Source organism: Gymnodraco acuticeps, unplaced genomic scaffold (genome assembly GCF_902827175.1).
Source record: "Gymnodraco acuticeps unplaced genomic scaffold, fGymAcu1.1, whole genome shotgun sequence".
NCBI lineage: Eukaryota > Metazoa > Chordata > Actinopteri > Perciformes > Bathydraconidae > Gymnodraco > Gymnodraco acuticeps.
The window spans coordinates 1,138,904-1,155,817 of NW_022990440.1; the positions used below are offsets into that span (position 1 = coordinate 1,138,904).

Genomic DNA, 16,914 nt, shown 5'->3' on the forward strand with positions numbered 1-16,914 from the left:
AAATCTGAGTAAAATGATCCAAGTGTCAATAAACCCCATTTAAATGTTTACTATCAGCCTTAACATGAGTTATCTCTTGTCATTTGTTTTGATGCAATAAATTAAAAAAACGATAAACAAAGAGTAATCCTAAAACAGCCTTATTAAGTAATTTACAGAAATGGAACCAGACAGTGATTGTGTCTCCCACAGAGCTTTACATGGCACAATAACTCAATAAATGCACAACCTAATTCTCTAAGCTCCTTAAAATGGATACAGATTTGGGTCTGTACAGCTGCCAAAATCTGTGTGCACACTCCAGGTTTATTTGTATACAGTGCACATGTGTAGTCTGCACATTACGTTCAAAGCCTCCGTCTCCATCTGTGTGCGACCTCAGAAAGATGGCAGATGGCAGATTGGCAGGAAAGCCCCTTCACAGTGACGCCTGGCCGAGGGTCAGATGTCACCACAACATCTGCTATAGGCTCGAGCCGCCGCCCGGCCCTGTTATGCATCCCATCAGTGTCGCAAACCTGTTGCCACGGGCTACTGCGGCAGCAATTGAAGAAGAAGTGAGCGCAAAGGAGAACAATGAGTGCTCCTGGGCAGGGATGACAGAGAGGATAATAACAGTATCAGCCTCACAGAGGAGATAATTCCACTGCTGTCCTGCTGTTATACGATACCTCCCCACACCTGATATTTGCTCAGCTTCTGATTTGTGCCCCTCTTTTCATGTCTTCTTTATTTACCTTTCCAGCAGCCCAGTTTACCTGCTGCTGTTGAGATTATCCCGCTCGCCAGCCCAGCAGATTTCTCTTGTTGGAGCAGCTGCTTTTCTCTGTTTGTTTTGAATACAGCCAAGACTCCATAAAAGAGTCGTAGAATATCTTTTGTCTCAACCCCCCTCTCTTATTCTTTTATACGATCGTGCACTCATTGAGGCAGTTAAGCCCGCTGCCTGTAAAATTAGTTTTGTGCTGAGCATGTATTTGACAGTCCCTCGCCAAGTTAAAGAGCAAACTGTTGGCATTCTTCGCCTAGCGTGTGCTACAGTTGACTTACTGCTTGCGCCTCAGCAGGAGTGTGTTTGCACAGTGCGTCCATGTGTGTAGAGGTAAGGGTGCGGGGGCGCTATCTGTTTGTCTTTAAGGCCTCGGTGTGAGACGTTGGGCTGTTTTGCGCGGGCAGGTGCCAGGTTTTCAAAGCTGGTGCCAGGTTTTTTTAGGATCCATAAAAGTGAGGCTGCCAGCTACCCTCAGCGTTAAGATTCAGGACAGGAGACTCCCAAAATTCCTTCTGAACTGGAAACCCTTTACCCCTCGATAAACCCAACCAAACCAGTTCCAGTTTCCTTTCTCTCAGACTCCTTTATTTGTCCCGCAGCTAGTGTGTGTGTTTTGGATTTTAAGCTTTTCTTTTGCCCTACGCTTGGCCTCCAACATCACAGACCACTAAAACGTTGCAGAGCAGTAACTTGGAAAGAAGTCTGTCCGGGGAGTGAGCAGTAGTCTGTAGAGACTTATAAATCCTAATGTGGTGTCTTTCAAATGAAAAGGAATAGGGCTGGAGATGTGGGAGAAGAGAGGGGTTTTGGGGAGCGAGCGGATGCCAGCTACCATACAACTTTGAACAGAGGAAGTGAAACCAATAATGAGAAAAAAAGGGGGAAAATTCAGGGATGAGCCATATGTAATGAAAGACGATTAGGAACACTTTTTTGGAGAGAGGCAAAAGAGAGGACAGAGGAGGTGTAACAGCTGAATACGCTCGGCCTGTGGTCAACTCTGAATGGCGAGGGAAAAAACAACGGGCCCACTCATCCTCCGCTCTCTCTCCCTCTCTATCCTCTTCCTCACTCGCTCCTCATATCTCTGCTAAGTGTAGGGAAGGGTGGGGGGAGCCCGGGCCATTCAGACACCAACACTGTAAAAAATGTCTAACTCTACAACCATTTTCAACTTTAATCACTTGCATTCTTGAAATATGTTTTAGTTTTTAAGTCCTTGTCTATTTGACTTTTGGTCCACAACATATGAAATAATAAGAATGAAGAAAAAAAAACATAAAAAAAGACATTTACAAGTAATTAAGCTTGTTTTTTTGCAGTGCATGGCCCTTGTCTCTGTCTAGGCTTGAGGACAGTGGTAGGATGGGGTGCCATGGAGAGGAAGGAGGCAGAGTGGTGGGGTGTGGGGGGGGAGAAGGAGGGGATGAATGGCCGGGCCAGCCCAGCAGCTGCCGTCTCCTCATTAACATGCGCACCTGCTCCCTGCGGCCTTTTTCCAGCGAGCTCGTGTGGCGCCTCACGACCTCAGCACCCGCCACCACTGGGACTTAACTGGACTGGCCTTCTAGCAGCCAGATCTGCTGTTTTTCTCCAATGACCCCCCCCCCCCCCCCCCCGGCCATGCAACACACATACTCACACACACTCTCCGACTGTCCTCTTAAGGGACAGTACAGATGCTCAGATATTATGTAGAAGAATGTACAGCTACACCACAAGTTACAATGACAAAACATTTGAAAAGTGCAACAGCTTCTTGATGTTGAAGTTTAAATGTGAAACAACAGCCTACAAATACACCAATAGAGCAGTTTCACTATCACATTAACTTCTAAGTATGTCCTTAATTCAGAATTATATGTAAAAGACAGTGTGTGACATTCTTATTGGACTAGATTTAACTTTATTGTCAGTGCAAGAACAAGTATTGAGACAAACAGAAGTACAAAAAGCCTTGACGTGCAAAGTAAACAGGAAGTGCTAGTTACATTAAAGGTCCCATGTCTTGGCCATTTCTACTGATCATAATTCCATTGTTGAGGGATACTAGAATAGATTTATATCCAAATTCACATTGGTTTCTCATACAGCATCTCTGTATACCATGTGTATTCACTCTCTGTCCTAAACGGCTTGTTGGAGCTCCTGCCCCCCCTCCCTGTGAGCCCACTGTGCTCTGATTGGTCAGCTCGCCCACTCTGTTCTGATGAGTCCACCACCGTTATAGTGGAACATCAGTGTTTATGTGTTGCAATGGCGTTTGTTAGCAACCAGAAAATTACGCCAGTAATGACAAACAGATGAGAATGCTGCGTGGGGTCTGGGTGCCGTGTTGGCGGGACGTTGCAGGGCTCGCTGCTGGAGCGGACAGTGGGAGCTGGCTTACTGGTGTCGTTTCCTGGTTGCTGCGGGGGATCTGCGAGACAGCGAGACACAGCCTGATTGATTGATTGATACATTTATTTCGAACAAGTAAAATAAATAATTACAAAACAAATGTTGCAGTGCATAGTCATGTAAGAGAAATCAAAACTAAAAATGACATTTACAACAACAACAGCATTAGCAACATAAACAGTGCCACATCTAGTGTTCGAAAAGGAGTGAGAAGAAGTATAATTTATTTAATCTCACCCCCTTGTCCCTAAATGATTTATTTATAATCTATAATCTGCAATAATTATCATTTGTATGCATTATTATTGATATTATTAGTATTATTAATCTGCTTTACCTGTTGATTGACATATATACATATACACATACATACACTGATATACATATATGCACACATACATATACACACCTACATACTCACACATATACACATAGTCAAACACCTTCCCCATCCCTCGAGAAAATAATTTCTCTGTATTTCCTCTTGAACTGGTTAATGTCTGGACATCGCTTTAGCTCCACATTCACACTGTTCCATAGTCTCACTCCACAGGCTGAGAAACAAAAATGTCTTCTGATTGTACGGACCCTATGAATTTCGAATTGAAATTGTCTCCTTTAACTAGATCCCCTGCAGGTGTGTGCTCAGAACGAGCCCCGCCGCGTCTCGCCGTCTCAGGCTGAGTTCAGGCTAAGAAATCCGCGGAGCTGCAGCTGAGAAAAGATTGAGTGTGTGTGTGTGAGGACGTTACGTCACTATACACTATAAGAAGAAAACAATGGAAAAAGATAAATCTCCAACGAGGCGTTCTGGGGCAGCACAGACAGGTCTTTTCTGTGTTAGAGTTTTACTCCCTACAGGGTGTACTTTGAGGGTTTGTGACTCTGCAGACGGTTTACATGCATAACAAGCTACATAACACACAAGGGGACGGGTAATAACCGGAAAAGCATGACATGGGACCTTTAAGGTATTTCAAGTTATTAATAGAATAAATGTAACAATTTTCCATCTGATTAAACTTCTGTTTTTCTACGACTTTCGTTTTCTGTCAAATACTAATACCTTTATCACCAACATTAAAGTGATATTGGGAGCTGTTTTGTAAAGAAAACACACCGTAAATAATTTCTTACTTAACAGACTTGACTTTCAGCCAATTCTTGTTTTACCTTAATGCTACAGTGGTCCCAGACTAAATTACACTCGCTCTCTCTCTACGTGCTCACATGCCACCACTCTCTACTACTGTTTGTGCAGCAGGCAGCCTGGCATGTGATGTTTTCTTTTCCTTACCACAGTCCTTAGGCTGCCTAATCCCCTGAGAGGGAGACCCTGTCCAAACACACGCCTGTCCCTACAACCCTGTCCCTACAACTCATGGCTCTGCACACACACATACACACACCAACACATACTGGACCCCCTGGGAATGTTTGGGGACATGGCCATGTGAGCCCCTCGGGGCTAACAGACTTTCTGGCTCTGTTCAGGTATTTGAGAGTAATGCCGGTTTTTAATGTCGTTAGGAAAGCCGCTTTTGAAGTCGACAGGATGTTTTATGCACAATGTTGTTTCTGTGTGAGAGTGAACCGCACCAGTTTACAAAGTTTACAACTGTTTTTCAAGAATTAAGTCTTAAGGAATTTCAATTTCTAGACGTTCCCCTCTGAGGAAGGAATTCACTTTCCAGAAATCTGTCGGGTAGCGCCAGTCTCCCCCGTTTCATCCTCTCCCCATCCCTTGTCTGATGCAGGAGCAAATCCTCTCTGGGGAGGGAGAAATAACAAGCGTTGAGGTGGGGGCAAGAGGCTTTGAAGTTTCCGTAATGTTGGCTTGCAGCTCAAACACTGTGGCATAGATGCTGCCTTGTCCTCAGGATGAATGAGTGCCGACAAAAAGGTCAAAGCGAGCACATTTCAGCCCCGAGAGCTGCTGAAGGTGCCATGATTGATGCTTTTCTTGTGTCTCTACTCCTGGATAGGACAGATTAGGAACAAGGATTCCAATTACTGCAGATTTTGTTGTTGTTCTTTTCTCCTGTGCTGTTAAGTTGATGCTTTGTTTTTGTCATGACAAAGCATCCATGACCACCCAGCGTTGTTGACAACAGTATTGAATCCCTGAAGTTGATGAATATGGGAATGTTGCAGCGCGGAGGGTCCAATGTGGCATGTCGGAGGTGATTGTTTCTGGTGTCAAATGGAGCTGCAAATAGAGCTGGGCATTATTACCTCCATACACTGACGCACAAACTGCATTGAAATATCTGACAGTTAGCAGTGAATACCCAGTCAAACTCATAGTTGCTTATTTGTTAAGATTTTAACAGATTTATATCATATCATCATTTTACCAAAACAATGCTAGCTATTTAACCCATTCTTTTAATAAGATGTTTACAGATGAAACACCTGCAGTACAGTGATTCATTTATCTGATTCTATTAAGGCAACGTTATTGTATGACTACCTGTTTTAAGAAACCTTTAATTTGAACAGAATGTCTGTTTATAGCAGTGGTTCTCAAACTTTTTCTGTCAGGTCCCCCCTTTGGAGAAAAAAAAAAGTCAGGCCCCCCCAACACAAATAGTCACGTAATGGGCCAAGTTAACATTTATTAAAATACATCAATATGAACGTGAGCATTCCTTTAAAAAAAAAAAAACACTTTGCTAGAACAATAAGTTATAATACTTCATTTCATTTCAAGCCTTTATTTACCCAGGTGTATCCCTTGAGATCATTGATCTCTTTTTCAAGGGAGACTTGCCACTTTGCAAAGAAAATGCTGATATTTGGCAAAGTGTGTCTTATCACAGCATTAGTGGCTGAGCCTGTTTTGCACTGCACATTTCTTCAAAACGGGGTTGCAGGCTCAGTGGCGGCGCCAGAGATTTATTTTGGGGGTGCTGTGGGGTAGCTTGACGTTTCATAGAGGGTGCTCAAACATTTAGGGTTTCCCATTAATGTACCGGGCGCTACAGTGGAATGTTCTTCTACTGCAACACTCCCCACGCAAATACACAATGTACCCGCAACTGTTACAATGAAGGCTCGATAATCAGCTCACGGCATATAGGTGTAAGCAGGGGTAAAATGCTATTTTTACAGGTGGTGTGTGGACCTCACATAGGGTTGCTCGCTCACATACACAAAATGGCTCGTTCCACACACACACAGAGCCGAGCTTGAATGAAACACAGAGACCCAGACGTTATTGTACTGTACTGTATTATATTATTTTCGAATCAATCATTTTTCAAATTATGATTATTATTATTTTCTTTAAATAACAATTTTTTCTTCTGGTCTCCCTGTCATGCCTCTGCGCCCCCCACTTTGAGAAACACTGGTTTATAGTGAGGTAAAGAAGACAAAATCAGCATTTCATCACACATACAAGCTGGAACAAGGAAATGTCACTTTTACATAATAAGTAATATAGACACCTCGGATATAACTCTAATTATATTTGAATGTATGGGAACATTTTATCGGATAACCCATACCTTCACAGCTTGATGTGCATGTAACTGTGAACTTATGTGTGTAGTACTTGTGTGTAATCTTCCTGTGTGTGTGTGTAAGTGTAAATGACTGCACACTGTGTAGGTATGAGCTCTGTGTGTGTGGCCCCTTTGTTAAGCCGTGCGTATCCTCAGGGGACACCCTTCAACTCCTCACATTGTAATTGTAAATGTGTGAATGTGTCCCAGCAGCCCCCCCCCCCACCCCTCTCTCGCTCCACCTTCCTCTCTCTCTCTCTGGGAACTTGTTCGCTGGGGTCCAAGCTGCGTTTATGATTCAGACACGACCTGTGAGAAACATCACAGGAGTTTGTCCCCTCCTCCTCCCTCTGTTCAGATCACTCTGTTTTACAGCCTGAAACACATTGTTTGGGGGGGGGGGGGGGTGAGGGTAGGAAGTCGAATGTCCCGTTTAAAGAATAGTTTCTCATGGTCGTCTTGCCGTGTCGTAAAAAACAGCAGAGACAGGAACGTCCTTTAAGAGTGGACCGTTATTCCTATTGGTTAGCAGCTGATTTATAAGCACACAAAGAGATGGCCCTCGCTCCTCTGAAGTGTTGTCTTACCCCTGTGAACTCCTCAATCCGTACTGCATGAGATGAAATCGAAGATTGGATGGATGAAAATAGTTTTAGGGAATTCCCTTTCACCAATTTCACTCTTTGTGATGCTAATTTTAAAGGCGGAAAATAAATAAAAAATAATTTATATTTATGAGAAGCTAGAAAGAAGCAGTTTTTTGATGATCTTGAGTAAACTGTTTATACCCATATATGTTACGTCCCCAGCTCGTTTGGATAAAAGGGAAGCAACACAAGACCAGGTGTTCTTGGTAAGAGGTTGGTTCTAATAATAAACTCAAATAAAAATGATATAAACAAAGATAGGCTCTTTAAACAAGGAGCTATTCATTTATAATATAAGCAAAAATAAAAAGGAGGCCACAGATCAGCACAGTCACAAGTTTCAGAACAATAAGGGCACGAAGGCGAAAATATTGAGGCGTCTAGTACAAATCCAACGCCGTCACAAGTCTTCATCATCATTTTTTGTTTGATTATTACTTAAATGTGGCCAAAAGTCCCAAATGCCATTTCAAAATGCCTGTTCCATTATCTGCAAAGCTTGAAGGTATGTTAGTAGCTGTACAATATATGTTGTCTTTGTCACTCTGTAAATGAGGGTCAAAGCTATGCTAAAGAGTTTGCAGAATCATTTCTTCTCTCTCATAGATGCAATGTTCTCCTTTCTCGCCTTCTTGTTGCTCACCTCTCTACCTGTGTTTCCTCAGGTGCTGGAATGGATTCGTAGGAAGCAGGTGCCAGTTTCATGACCCGTGCACCACATCGCCATGCATGAACGACGGCATGTGTCGCGCTGTGACCAAGGTCAACACGGTGGACTTTAACTGCACCTGCAAACTGGGCTACACCGACCGCCGCTGCATGACGCCCATCAACAACGTGTGTATCAGCTCGCCGTGTCGCAACGGAGGCACCTGCGAGCTGGAGAGCCTCCAGACGTACAAGTGCCGCTGCCCCCCTGGATGGTCAGGTAGAAAACAACAGGATTATGACAGCAGAACAGTGTTTTCTTTCTTATTATCTGATGGGTCAACCTTGGTTTTTCTAGATCCATTTTTAGTTGTTGACCTAACTTACCTGCAGCATATGTACAGTATGTATACAGTAGATGTGTATGAGTATATGCATTTGTTGCATGTATGTATATGCATATGTATTACTTGCATAGTGCTGCGTACCGGTACGCCGAACCGGTACAGGACTTGTAAAAAGTTTCGGTTCAAGTCCGGTTAAAACCGGAACGTCGGGAACCGGTACTTGGACTCGCAAAAAAACTAGCACTTACGTATATTCTCCTTTTTGTTCTAAACCATCTAAAACCTTCCATAGATCGAGAAATTTGCGCTGAGAAAAGACGAAAAACATCGTGTCGGCTTCTGATATGGCGGCCATTACTGAACTCACGAAGTCTCGCAAAATATCGCAACTGCTCGCGAGATCTGTGTGACGTCAAGGGAAGCTAGCGATGTGATTGGCTTAGACATAGTGGACAGCGTGGGCTGCTGGTCGCCATATTGGATATTTGGTAGTGTAGCTAACTCCTTTGTTTGGTGAAATACATGTTTGAACTTTGTACTAGTTCACTGTAGACAAAGTGGCAAAAAGTGTTTTTTTTACATTTGTACTTTGTAGAGAAATGTAGACACAAGTTGGAAGGGAGCACAATAAACCTGACAAATTTGAGTTGATTATGAGTTTATTTTCAATTGATAATTAGCTCACAATAAGTTCACTTTAGTTACTCACACAACTTGACACAAGCCATGGGTTCAGGTCCGGACTTATAAGTCCGGACCTGAACCTGAACCTCTGGACTTGAGTCCAGACCTGAACCTGAATGTGAGTCCAGGTAGTCGCAGCACTACTTGCATATTCATTTAACAATGTTTCTGGTAAATAATCGTGTGTATGAGGCTCACTGGCAGTGAATGTAGGGGATTACTTTAGTCGTTGTTATTGTTTGTTTGTGTTTTTTCAAAATTGTTCTCTTTGTACATACAATCAGTACAAACCACTGTCTCATTTGTATGCATATATTTTGCTTTCCATTTCTACATGACAAACTTTTTTTGCATTGTCGAAACGCAATACAAATATGTTTGATCTGAAAAGGCCTAGCATGGTCAACACACTATAACATAATTTCTCCTTGCCCTCAGGTAAGCTGTGCCAACAAGCCGACCCCTGTGCCTCAAACCCGTGTGCCAACAGCGGCAAATGCTCCGCCATCGAGTCCCACTACATCTGCACCTGCATGGCCTTCTTCACCGGAAAGACCTGCAAACAGGACATCAACGAGTGTGGCGCAAGCCCGTCACCCTGCAGGAATGGCGGGTTGTGCATCAATGAGGTCGGAGGCTACAAGTGCCAGTGTCCGCAGGAATACACGGGGAAGCACTGCGAGAGCCGTTACATGCCCTGCAACCCGACGCCATGCTACAACGGAGGCACCTGCATCCAGAGGGGAGAGACTAGCTATGAATGCTCCTGTGTGCCAGGTGCGGAGGTTATACTTGAATAGTGGGGAGGTCTTTTGTGATATAAGCTCTGCTGTTCCATTTAAGGCATCAAAGATGTGTGAAAACAAATACAGATGCATTATCCACTTTGTTTTTGTATGACAGTGGAATGGACAGTTCGGATTTAAAATATTGAAGGCGTTAGTATTTAGCTTTCCTGCCACAGTTTCTGCCCACAAGCCCTGCACTCATTCACTCATCACCACTCACACTGTGCTACTCTTTAGGTTTCTCTCTGGCCTTTACATAGTGTCTTGTTGTCAATAACAAATTCACTTCTTTAATAATTTAGAATTAAAGGTAATTATATATGCTGTCATGAACCATGTGACCATTAAAGATCCTCTTGAATAAACGCAAACGTATTATCTCTTAGTGCACTGTGTTCCTGAAGCCGCTCACGTCCCCCTAAGATGTCACTGCTGTTAGTTGCTGGTTAGGGGATGATGTCATTTAGGCTGGTGTGTGTGTGTGTGTGGTGTGTGTGTGTGTGTGTGTGTGTGTGTGTGTGTGTGTGTGTGTGTGTGTGTGTGTGTGTGTGTGTGTGTGTGGTGTGTGTGTGTGTGTGGTGTGTGTGTGTGTGTGTGTGTGTGTGTGTGTGTGTGTGTGTGTGTGTGTGTGTGTGTGTGTGTGTGTGTGTGTGTGTGTGTGTGTGGTGTGTGTCTGTGTGTGTGTGTGTGTGTGTGTGTGTGTGTGTGTGTGTGTGTGTGTGTGTGTGTGTGTGTGTGTGTGTGTGTGTGTGTGTGTTGTGTGTGTGTACTCAGTACAGTGTGTGAACAAGGCAGAGCAGGAAGACATTGGGGCTTATCATAAGGAAATGGTCAAAGGACAACATCCTTTCCACATAGCAGTGGGGTGAAGTAAAGCTTGCTGGGACGTTAGGTCCTGCCTGCACTCTCATCACCTCCGCACAGTCTCTCTCTGCCTTGTCTTTGTCTGCTGCCACTCCCGTCCATAACAAGCTGTCCCTAGAGACATCTTGACAATCCTTTTATATTATATACACTATTCCACTGATAGACTGGTAAGTGAAGTCCCCATAAAGAAATGTTTACATGAAGAGGTTTCTTTTACGAATATACTTTTGCAAAGCTCAGGTACTCCCCTTTTCTTCTAATCTTGTAGACAAATCATTAAAGCCTCTACTTACTATTTAAGTGTCCTTTTCACCAGAAAACCTCAAATGAAAGGGGAAAAAAGCTGTACAAATGGTCTTCAGCACTATTAGCTGTGTGCCTTGACTTTAGACCTAAACAATTATTTTACAAGATGAGCAAATGTGACTCCGAGCAGCAGCAGGGCTGACTTGTCCTGTTTTTGATTTGTATTATCCAACATGCCACATGTACAGTCCGGTGGCTCCTCTCGTCGTGTATCTGTACAGCAGAGTGAATGTTATTACATGGTGAGACAACCACAGATCTCCAGATGGCACAGCTGCCTTCTTTATTTTTTGGGGTTTAGAAAGACCGTTGACCACATTTAACTGTAGAGAAGTTTCACTCCCTTTGTCGTAAACGAGAACTGTAAATCAGCCCCCACTTTTTGGAGACAGTAATATATATTTTACACTTTCTTACAGGTTTTAATGGGAAAAACTGCAACCTCAACATTGATGACTGTCCAGGTCATGGGTGCCTGAATGGAGGGACGTGTGTAGATGGAGTCAACACCTATAACTGCCAGTGCAAACCAGAATTTACAGGTTTGTATAGATATGTTCCTTATCACTTTGATTAGTTTAACCTGCCTTAAAGAGTTTGTCAGTCATCCCCCTGATCCACCCGCAGGTCAACTCTGCACCGAAGATGTCGATGAGTGCCAGCTGATGCCCAACGCCTGCCAAAATGGCGGAACATGTCACAACACCTACGGCAGCTACCAGTGCGTGTGCGTGAACGGCTGGACGGGTGACGACTGCAGCGAGAACATCGACGACTGCGCCAGCGCCGCGTGCCATCAGGGCTCCACCTGCCATGACCGCGTGGCTTCCTTTCACTGCCAGTGCCTGCCGGGCCGCACAGGTATTTATCTTTAATAAGCTCTTAATATGTAAGAGGGTTTTATATGAACATGTTTCAGCCTTATAAGATACAATTATTTAGGATAGCTTTCTATGATGAGATTACACTCTATGCTGTGTTGTGAAGGGTACAGGAAATTAAGGCTTAAAGAGCCTATGACACGAGTTTCCCCCATCATCCAAACCCATCAATTTGAGTAAATATTGTCCCCTTGAAAACCGTTACTGAACTGATTTTGGATATTTGTACTTTGATAACCATTAATCTGCCCTTCAATGTTAACCATATTCTGGATCTTCTCGGGGATTCTTCAAGTCCCGCCAAATGATGTGTGACGTCATAGCGGGCACAGCGCTCCAGCTGCACCGTTCAGGATCCCAGCATCTGCATGTAAATGCACGATGGCGCACACAGCAGCAAGCTCAGACAGCGATGACAGTTTAATTTTGAACGTGTCTGAGAGCTCATATGAGGCTGAAGGATCGGTTTATGTTGTATCTGTTAGAAGTTTAGGAATTAGGTGCGTCAATATGGGCGATCATACGGTCATGTAGCCAGTGGTGGACTGGGACTAAAAATCATCCCGGGACTCTCGACCGGCCCACTTCGGTACCTGTAAAGTAAATAGTAAATTGTCAACGGGGGGAGTGGGGGATGTCAGGGTCGGCGGGTGCTGTAGGCTAGGGAAGGCTAAGCAGTCCCAAATATTTGTGTCACTGCATCCTGGTAAAATACAAATATAATGCAATGTCTGTGTCTTTGACATTAGCGCTGCCAGCCACCTGTGCCCTGTACTACGAAGCCAGTTCAACAGACACTGGATATGTTTGAGTAACAAACTAACTAACAACAACAAACTAACAAACGAGATCTCGCTAAGCGGTCCTACGACGCTGGTTATCAACTCGGTAAATCAAGCCAGGGTTTCTCTCACCAGCTGAGAGCGCGTTCACGTGAAAGGGGCGGGGTTAGCTACATTTGACCAATCACAAACAGGGACAAGTGTACTGACAGCGCAACATCATACTTCATTAATGAAAAGTAAACTACTATTAGACAAATATGAGCTTTAAACATCCATGATTTAAACATATAATCCAGGATACAAGCCACATAGCTGCTGCAAGGAGAATACAGAACAACTGGTTAAAAAATAACTAGGCCTACCGAGTGTTTGAAAGCGTATAGTTTTATGATATCACTGCCCCTAAGACACGAGTGGATCTAACTTTAATTACATTTCACTCGAGTGTTTCGTCAACATAATGTGTTGCTTAAAATAATACTTCTGCAGACAGTATGTGACACTGTGAGTGTTGCACGGCCAGATACGGCTGGAGAAGCTGACTCAGATAAGGAAATATATGATATGTTATGATATTATATGATCGATGATCTGATTGATGATGTAGGCTAATATGAATGATAAGTGCGACACGTCGGCGTCTTATTTCCTTTATCCTGTAATATGACTTGAGAGATTTAAACTCCGCACACTGAGTTGATCTCTTTTCTATAGACGCCGGAGACGGGCAGCGTCAGGTAAAAAAAGTGATTTAGCCTTCCCAAACCTGAGCCTCACGCGCCGCCTATGGGGGATGTGCTAGTGACTTATCCGACCGGCCCACTTCGGTATCGGCCCATCGGGATTCGTCAGCTGTACTGTACTGTACCCAATATACAAGCTGTTAATAAATATTTCAATCAATCAATCAATCATGGCCAGTCCGCCACTGCACCCAGCCCACGTAAACTGTCAACGGGGGGAGCCTCGCTGCGGGGAAACGGTGGACCTAGTGTCCCGATCGGAGTGGGAATAATAATAATAATAATCCGTGCATTTTATCCATTAATTTCCCCAACATTGTGGTGAAAAAAACACACGTTTAATCCATGTTGGTGTACTACAACTAGCCTACAAAAAGCATCGGTTTGTTTTCTCATCAGGAAATGCAGACCGGCTCAAACAAACGATTTTTAATCATCATCCTCACGATCATTTAATGTATCATATGTTCGCCGAATTGACATGAAAGCACTAATAAATGTAGTTTCATCCACTTGAGTTTGCAACTACAAAAATAATCGATTTGTTTTTATATCACATCCTACGGGAGGAAATTCAGCAGCTCTCACTACCGATTTTTAATCCTAATGTAATCATCATCTTCACCACGATCATTTATGTTTATGTTCGCCGAATTGACATGAAAGCACTGACAAATATGAATATACTGTAGTCAACTTCATTAAAACGTTATTAACGTGCCTAAACTCAGTAATTCACTATTTCTACCCATGACAACACACTTTGTCCGTGTTTGGCTCTCTCGCCGCACAGTGAAGCGTTCCCGCATTGACGTCACTTCCGGCTTCCCCCAAAACTTCAAAATGAGTCGAAGGAATTTCCCCGCGATGTTCGAAATTATTGATATTTATCGGAACGGTATCGCACCTTCTTTTTTAAACTGACGGTTCGAGATTACTAGTAGCCCAATATTTCATTGCACAACAGTTGTTGGGATGCTGTCACAGGCTCTTTAAATTAAAGGCTAAAAAGTCTATAGAGAAAAAGTGAAATAAATGATAATGTTTGGTTTTCAAACTGCTCGTTTGAAATATATCTTTTTTTAATATTGTACCGTGGGATTTTAATTTATTTATTGAAAGAGACAAAACTGAACTTTATTATGTAACTGTTAACTATCAAATTATCAGTAGAACTGATCTTAATATATAGTTTGAAATATCGTTATACTCTTTTAATAACTTTATAATTTCTGCATTTAGACGTTCAGTTAACTTATCTTCTCACTGCCATTTGAAGACGCCACTGATGAAATCCATCAGTTTATTTTACTGGAGGGATGTCTTTTTCATCTCCTTTTTCTTCCCCAAATAATTGTTAATCTTTGGTTTTAATTCTGTGCTGGTTCATAGTAAATACATGTTGCCACGCGTTACTTTAGCAGTAACTCTCTTTAATGTTTAAACTGGACAGGATGGAGTATAAAGTCTATCTTCTGTGTTACCAGGACTGCTGTGCCAGCTGAAGGACGCCTGCATTAGCAACCCGTGTCAGAAAGGTTCCAACTGTGACACCAACCCTGTCAGCGGAAACCATTTCTGCACCTGTCCGACTGGGTACATCGGAGCGTCCTGTGATCAGGATGTGGACGAGTGCTCACTGGGTAAAACTAAATCGAACATATGTTTCCTATATTCAGCCCAAAAATGACAAAAAACGTTTCAAGAACGTTTTTCAAAACACATGTATAACTCTTTTATATAATCTCCTTCTTTCCTGATATTATTGTTACTTTGGTTCCCATACTTGTGCTCATAATGTCAGCAAAATAAAAGCCAAGTCATGTCTTTGCGGTCAGAGGGCTCCGTGTAAGGTCATGTACATACACAATACACTGTTTAAGTAACGTAAAGCTAAAGTATGGATTTGTTTTAAACAGGTTCCAACCCATGTGAGCACGCAGGGAAGTGTATAAACACCAAGGGCTCGTTCCAGTGTAAGTGCCAGCGTGGTTACGTGGGGCCGCGCTGCGAGCTGGACATCAACGAGTGCATGTCCAACCCCTGTTTGAATGAGGCCACTTGCCTGGACCAGATAGGAGACTTCCACTGTATCTGCATGCCAGGTAAGACATTGTGAGAGTAATCACAGACATTCTAGACATTGGGAGTGACATTTTATAAATTGCAAAGCCTTGATAATGCATTCTTTGTTATTGTTACATTGATTCAAATATATAAATACTTTTTAATGTATGTAAAGCCATTTAAAAAGGGAGAAATTATGTATTAAATGATTTCAATGTTTTAATTGTTTTAATTGAAATGTCAAATGACAGAAAATAACTATATTCATAATTGATCAATAATATAAGTCAGTTTCCCAGAAAAAAATGCCAAACTTCTACAGTTCTACAATAGTTTCTAAATGTTCTCAACTTTCTTCATCTTATGGGAAAGTGTAGTGATTATCTCAATCAATTGCACTGTTTGGTTTACGTCCTCTTAAACTGAACATGAATTATGATGGCCACTTTTCATTATGATAACACGAGAAATAAGTTGCAGTCCTACTGGTTTTCACAAAGCCTCTGTGTATAATTGAAATTAGCTTCAGTGGTGTATGTATATAACATCAGTGTGAAAGCGCCTCTCTCTGTGTCTCTTGTCTAAGCAATCTACCCCCCCACCCCACCCCTCCTATCCTCCCTTGCTAATTGGCCAGGTTACGAGGGGGAGTTCTGCGAGATCGATACAGACGAGTGCGCCAACAGCCCCTGCCTGAACAACGGCAAGTGTATCGACAAGATCAACGCCTTCCACTGCCAGTGCCCCACAGGTGAGGCTGCGTACTGCTGCAGAGGGGGGGGGGGGGGAGGGGGGAGGCATGGGGCCAGGGGGCACAGAGGTCGATCTCTCTTCCTTACTCTCTAACTCTATCTCTCTTTCACTCAAACACAAATACACACAAACACCTTTCTGGACGGGCACTAATCCCCGCCCTGAGGCAGGCTTACGCAGGCCCGGGTAGCCCAGAATGAACGCAGCAGTCGAGGAGGAGAGGGAAGAAAAAAATCTATAGGGAAAGGCCTGGGGAAGTTTGAACAAGTTTCTTATAACTTTTGCTAAGTCTGATGAGTGAGCAGAAACGTGTGGATCTAAACCAGAGTCTACATTGTGACTGAGAGGAAGGGAGAGCGAATAATAGCAGGCACTATAACATGAGATGTTCTGCATTCTGATGGTGAATGAGGTAATGGTTTGATCGATTTTGAGGGCAGCTACTGTAGTTGTGTTTTTAAGCGCTTTTTTTGTTACCAGAAATGCCATTGGGTGTACATTATTTGGACAGCTATTGATGTTTTGTTCAGGAGTGAAGGAATGCCACTATTGAATGTGGATAGAGAGAAAAGAAGAAAGCAAAGGAGCGATCTTCAAAAGTGTTTTTTTCTGTTTTGCATTCTTTCTTTGGGATCATTGAGGTGGAAGTGATTTTTTTTTTTTCTTCACGTTCTTTCTTTTCGGGGAGAAAAATAAAGAAGCGAGTCGGGTGGATCA

The 16,914-nt window shown here is 43.1% G+C and overlaps 1 protein-coding gene across 2 annotated transcripts in view; it reads left to right on the plus strand.

Moving 5' to 3' along the window:
* Positions 1 to 16,914, plus strand: part of LOC117552049 (neurogenic locus notch homolog protein 1-like) — a 49,458-nt gene that overhangs the window by 9,516 nt on the left and 23,028 nt on the right. For both annotated transcript variants that reach the window (XM_034225244.1, XM_034225245.1), the window contains exons 3-9: positions 7,994 to 8,256; positions 9,446 to 9,784; positions 11,388 to 11,510; positions 11,596 to 11,829; positions 14,865 to 15,020; positions 15,297 to 15,482; positions 16,082 to 16,195. In XM_034225244.1, coding sequence (XP_034081135.1) covers positions 7,994 to 8,256; positions 9,446 to 9,784; positions 11,388 to 11,510; positions 11,596 to 11,829; positions 14,865 to 15,020; positions 15,297 to 15,482; positions 16,082 to 16,195 — 1,415 coding nt within the window. The remainder of the gene's footprint in view (positions 1 to 7,993; positions 8,257 to 9,445; positions 9,785 to 11,387; positions 11,511 to 11,595; positions 11,830 to 14,864; positions 15,021 to 15,296; positions 15,483 to 16,081; positions 16,196 to 16,914) is intronic.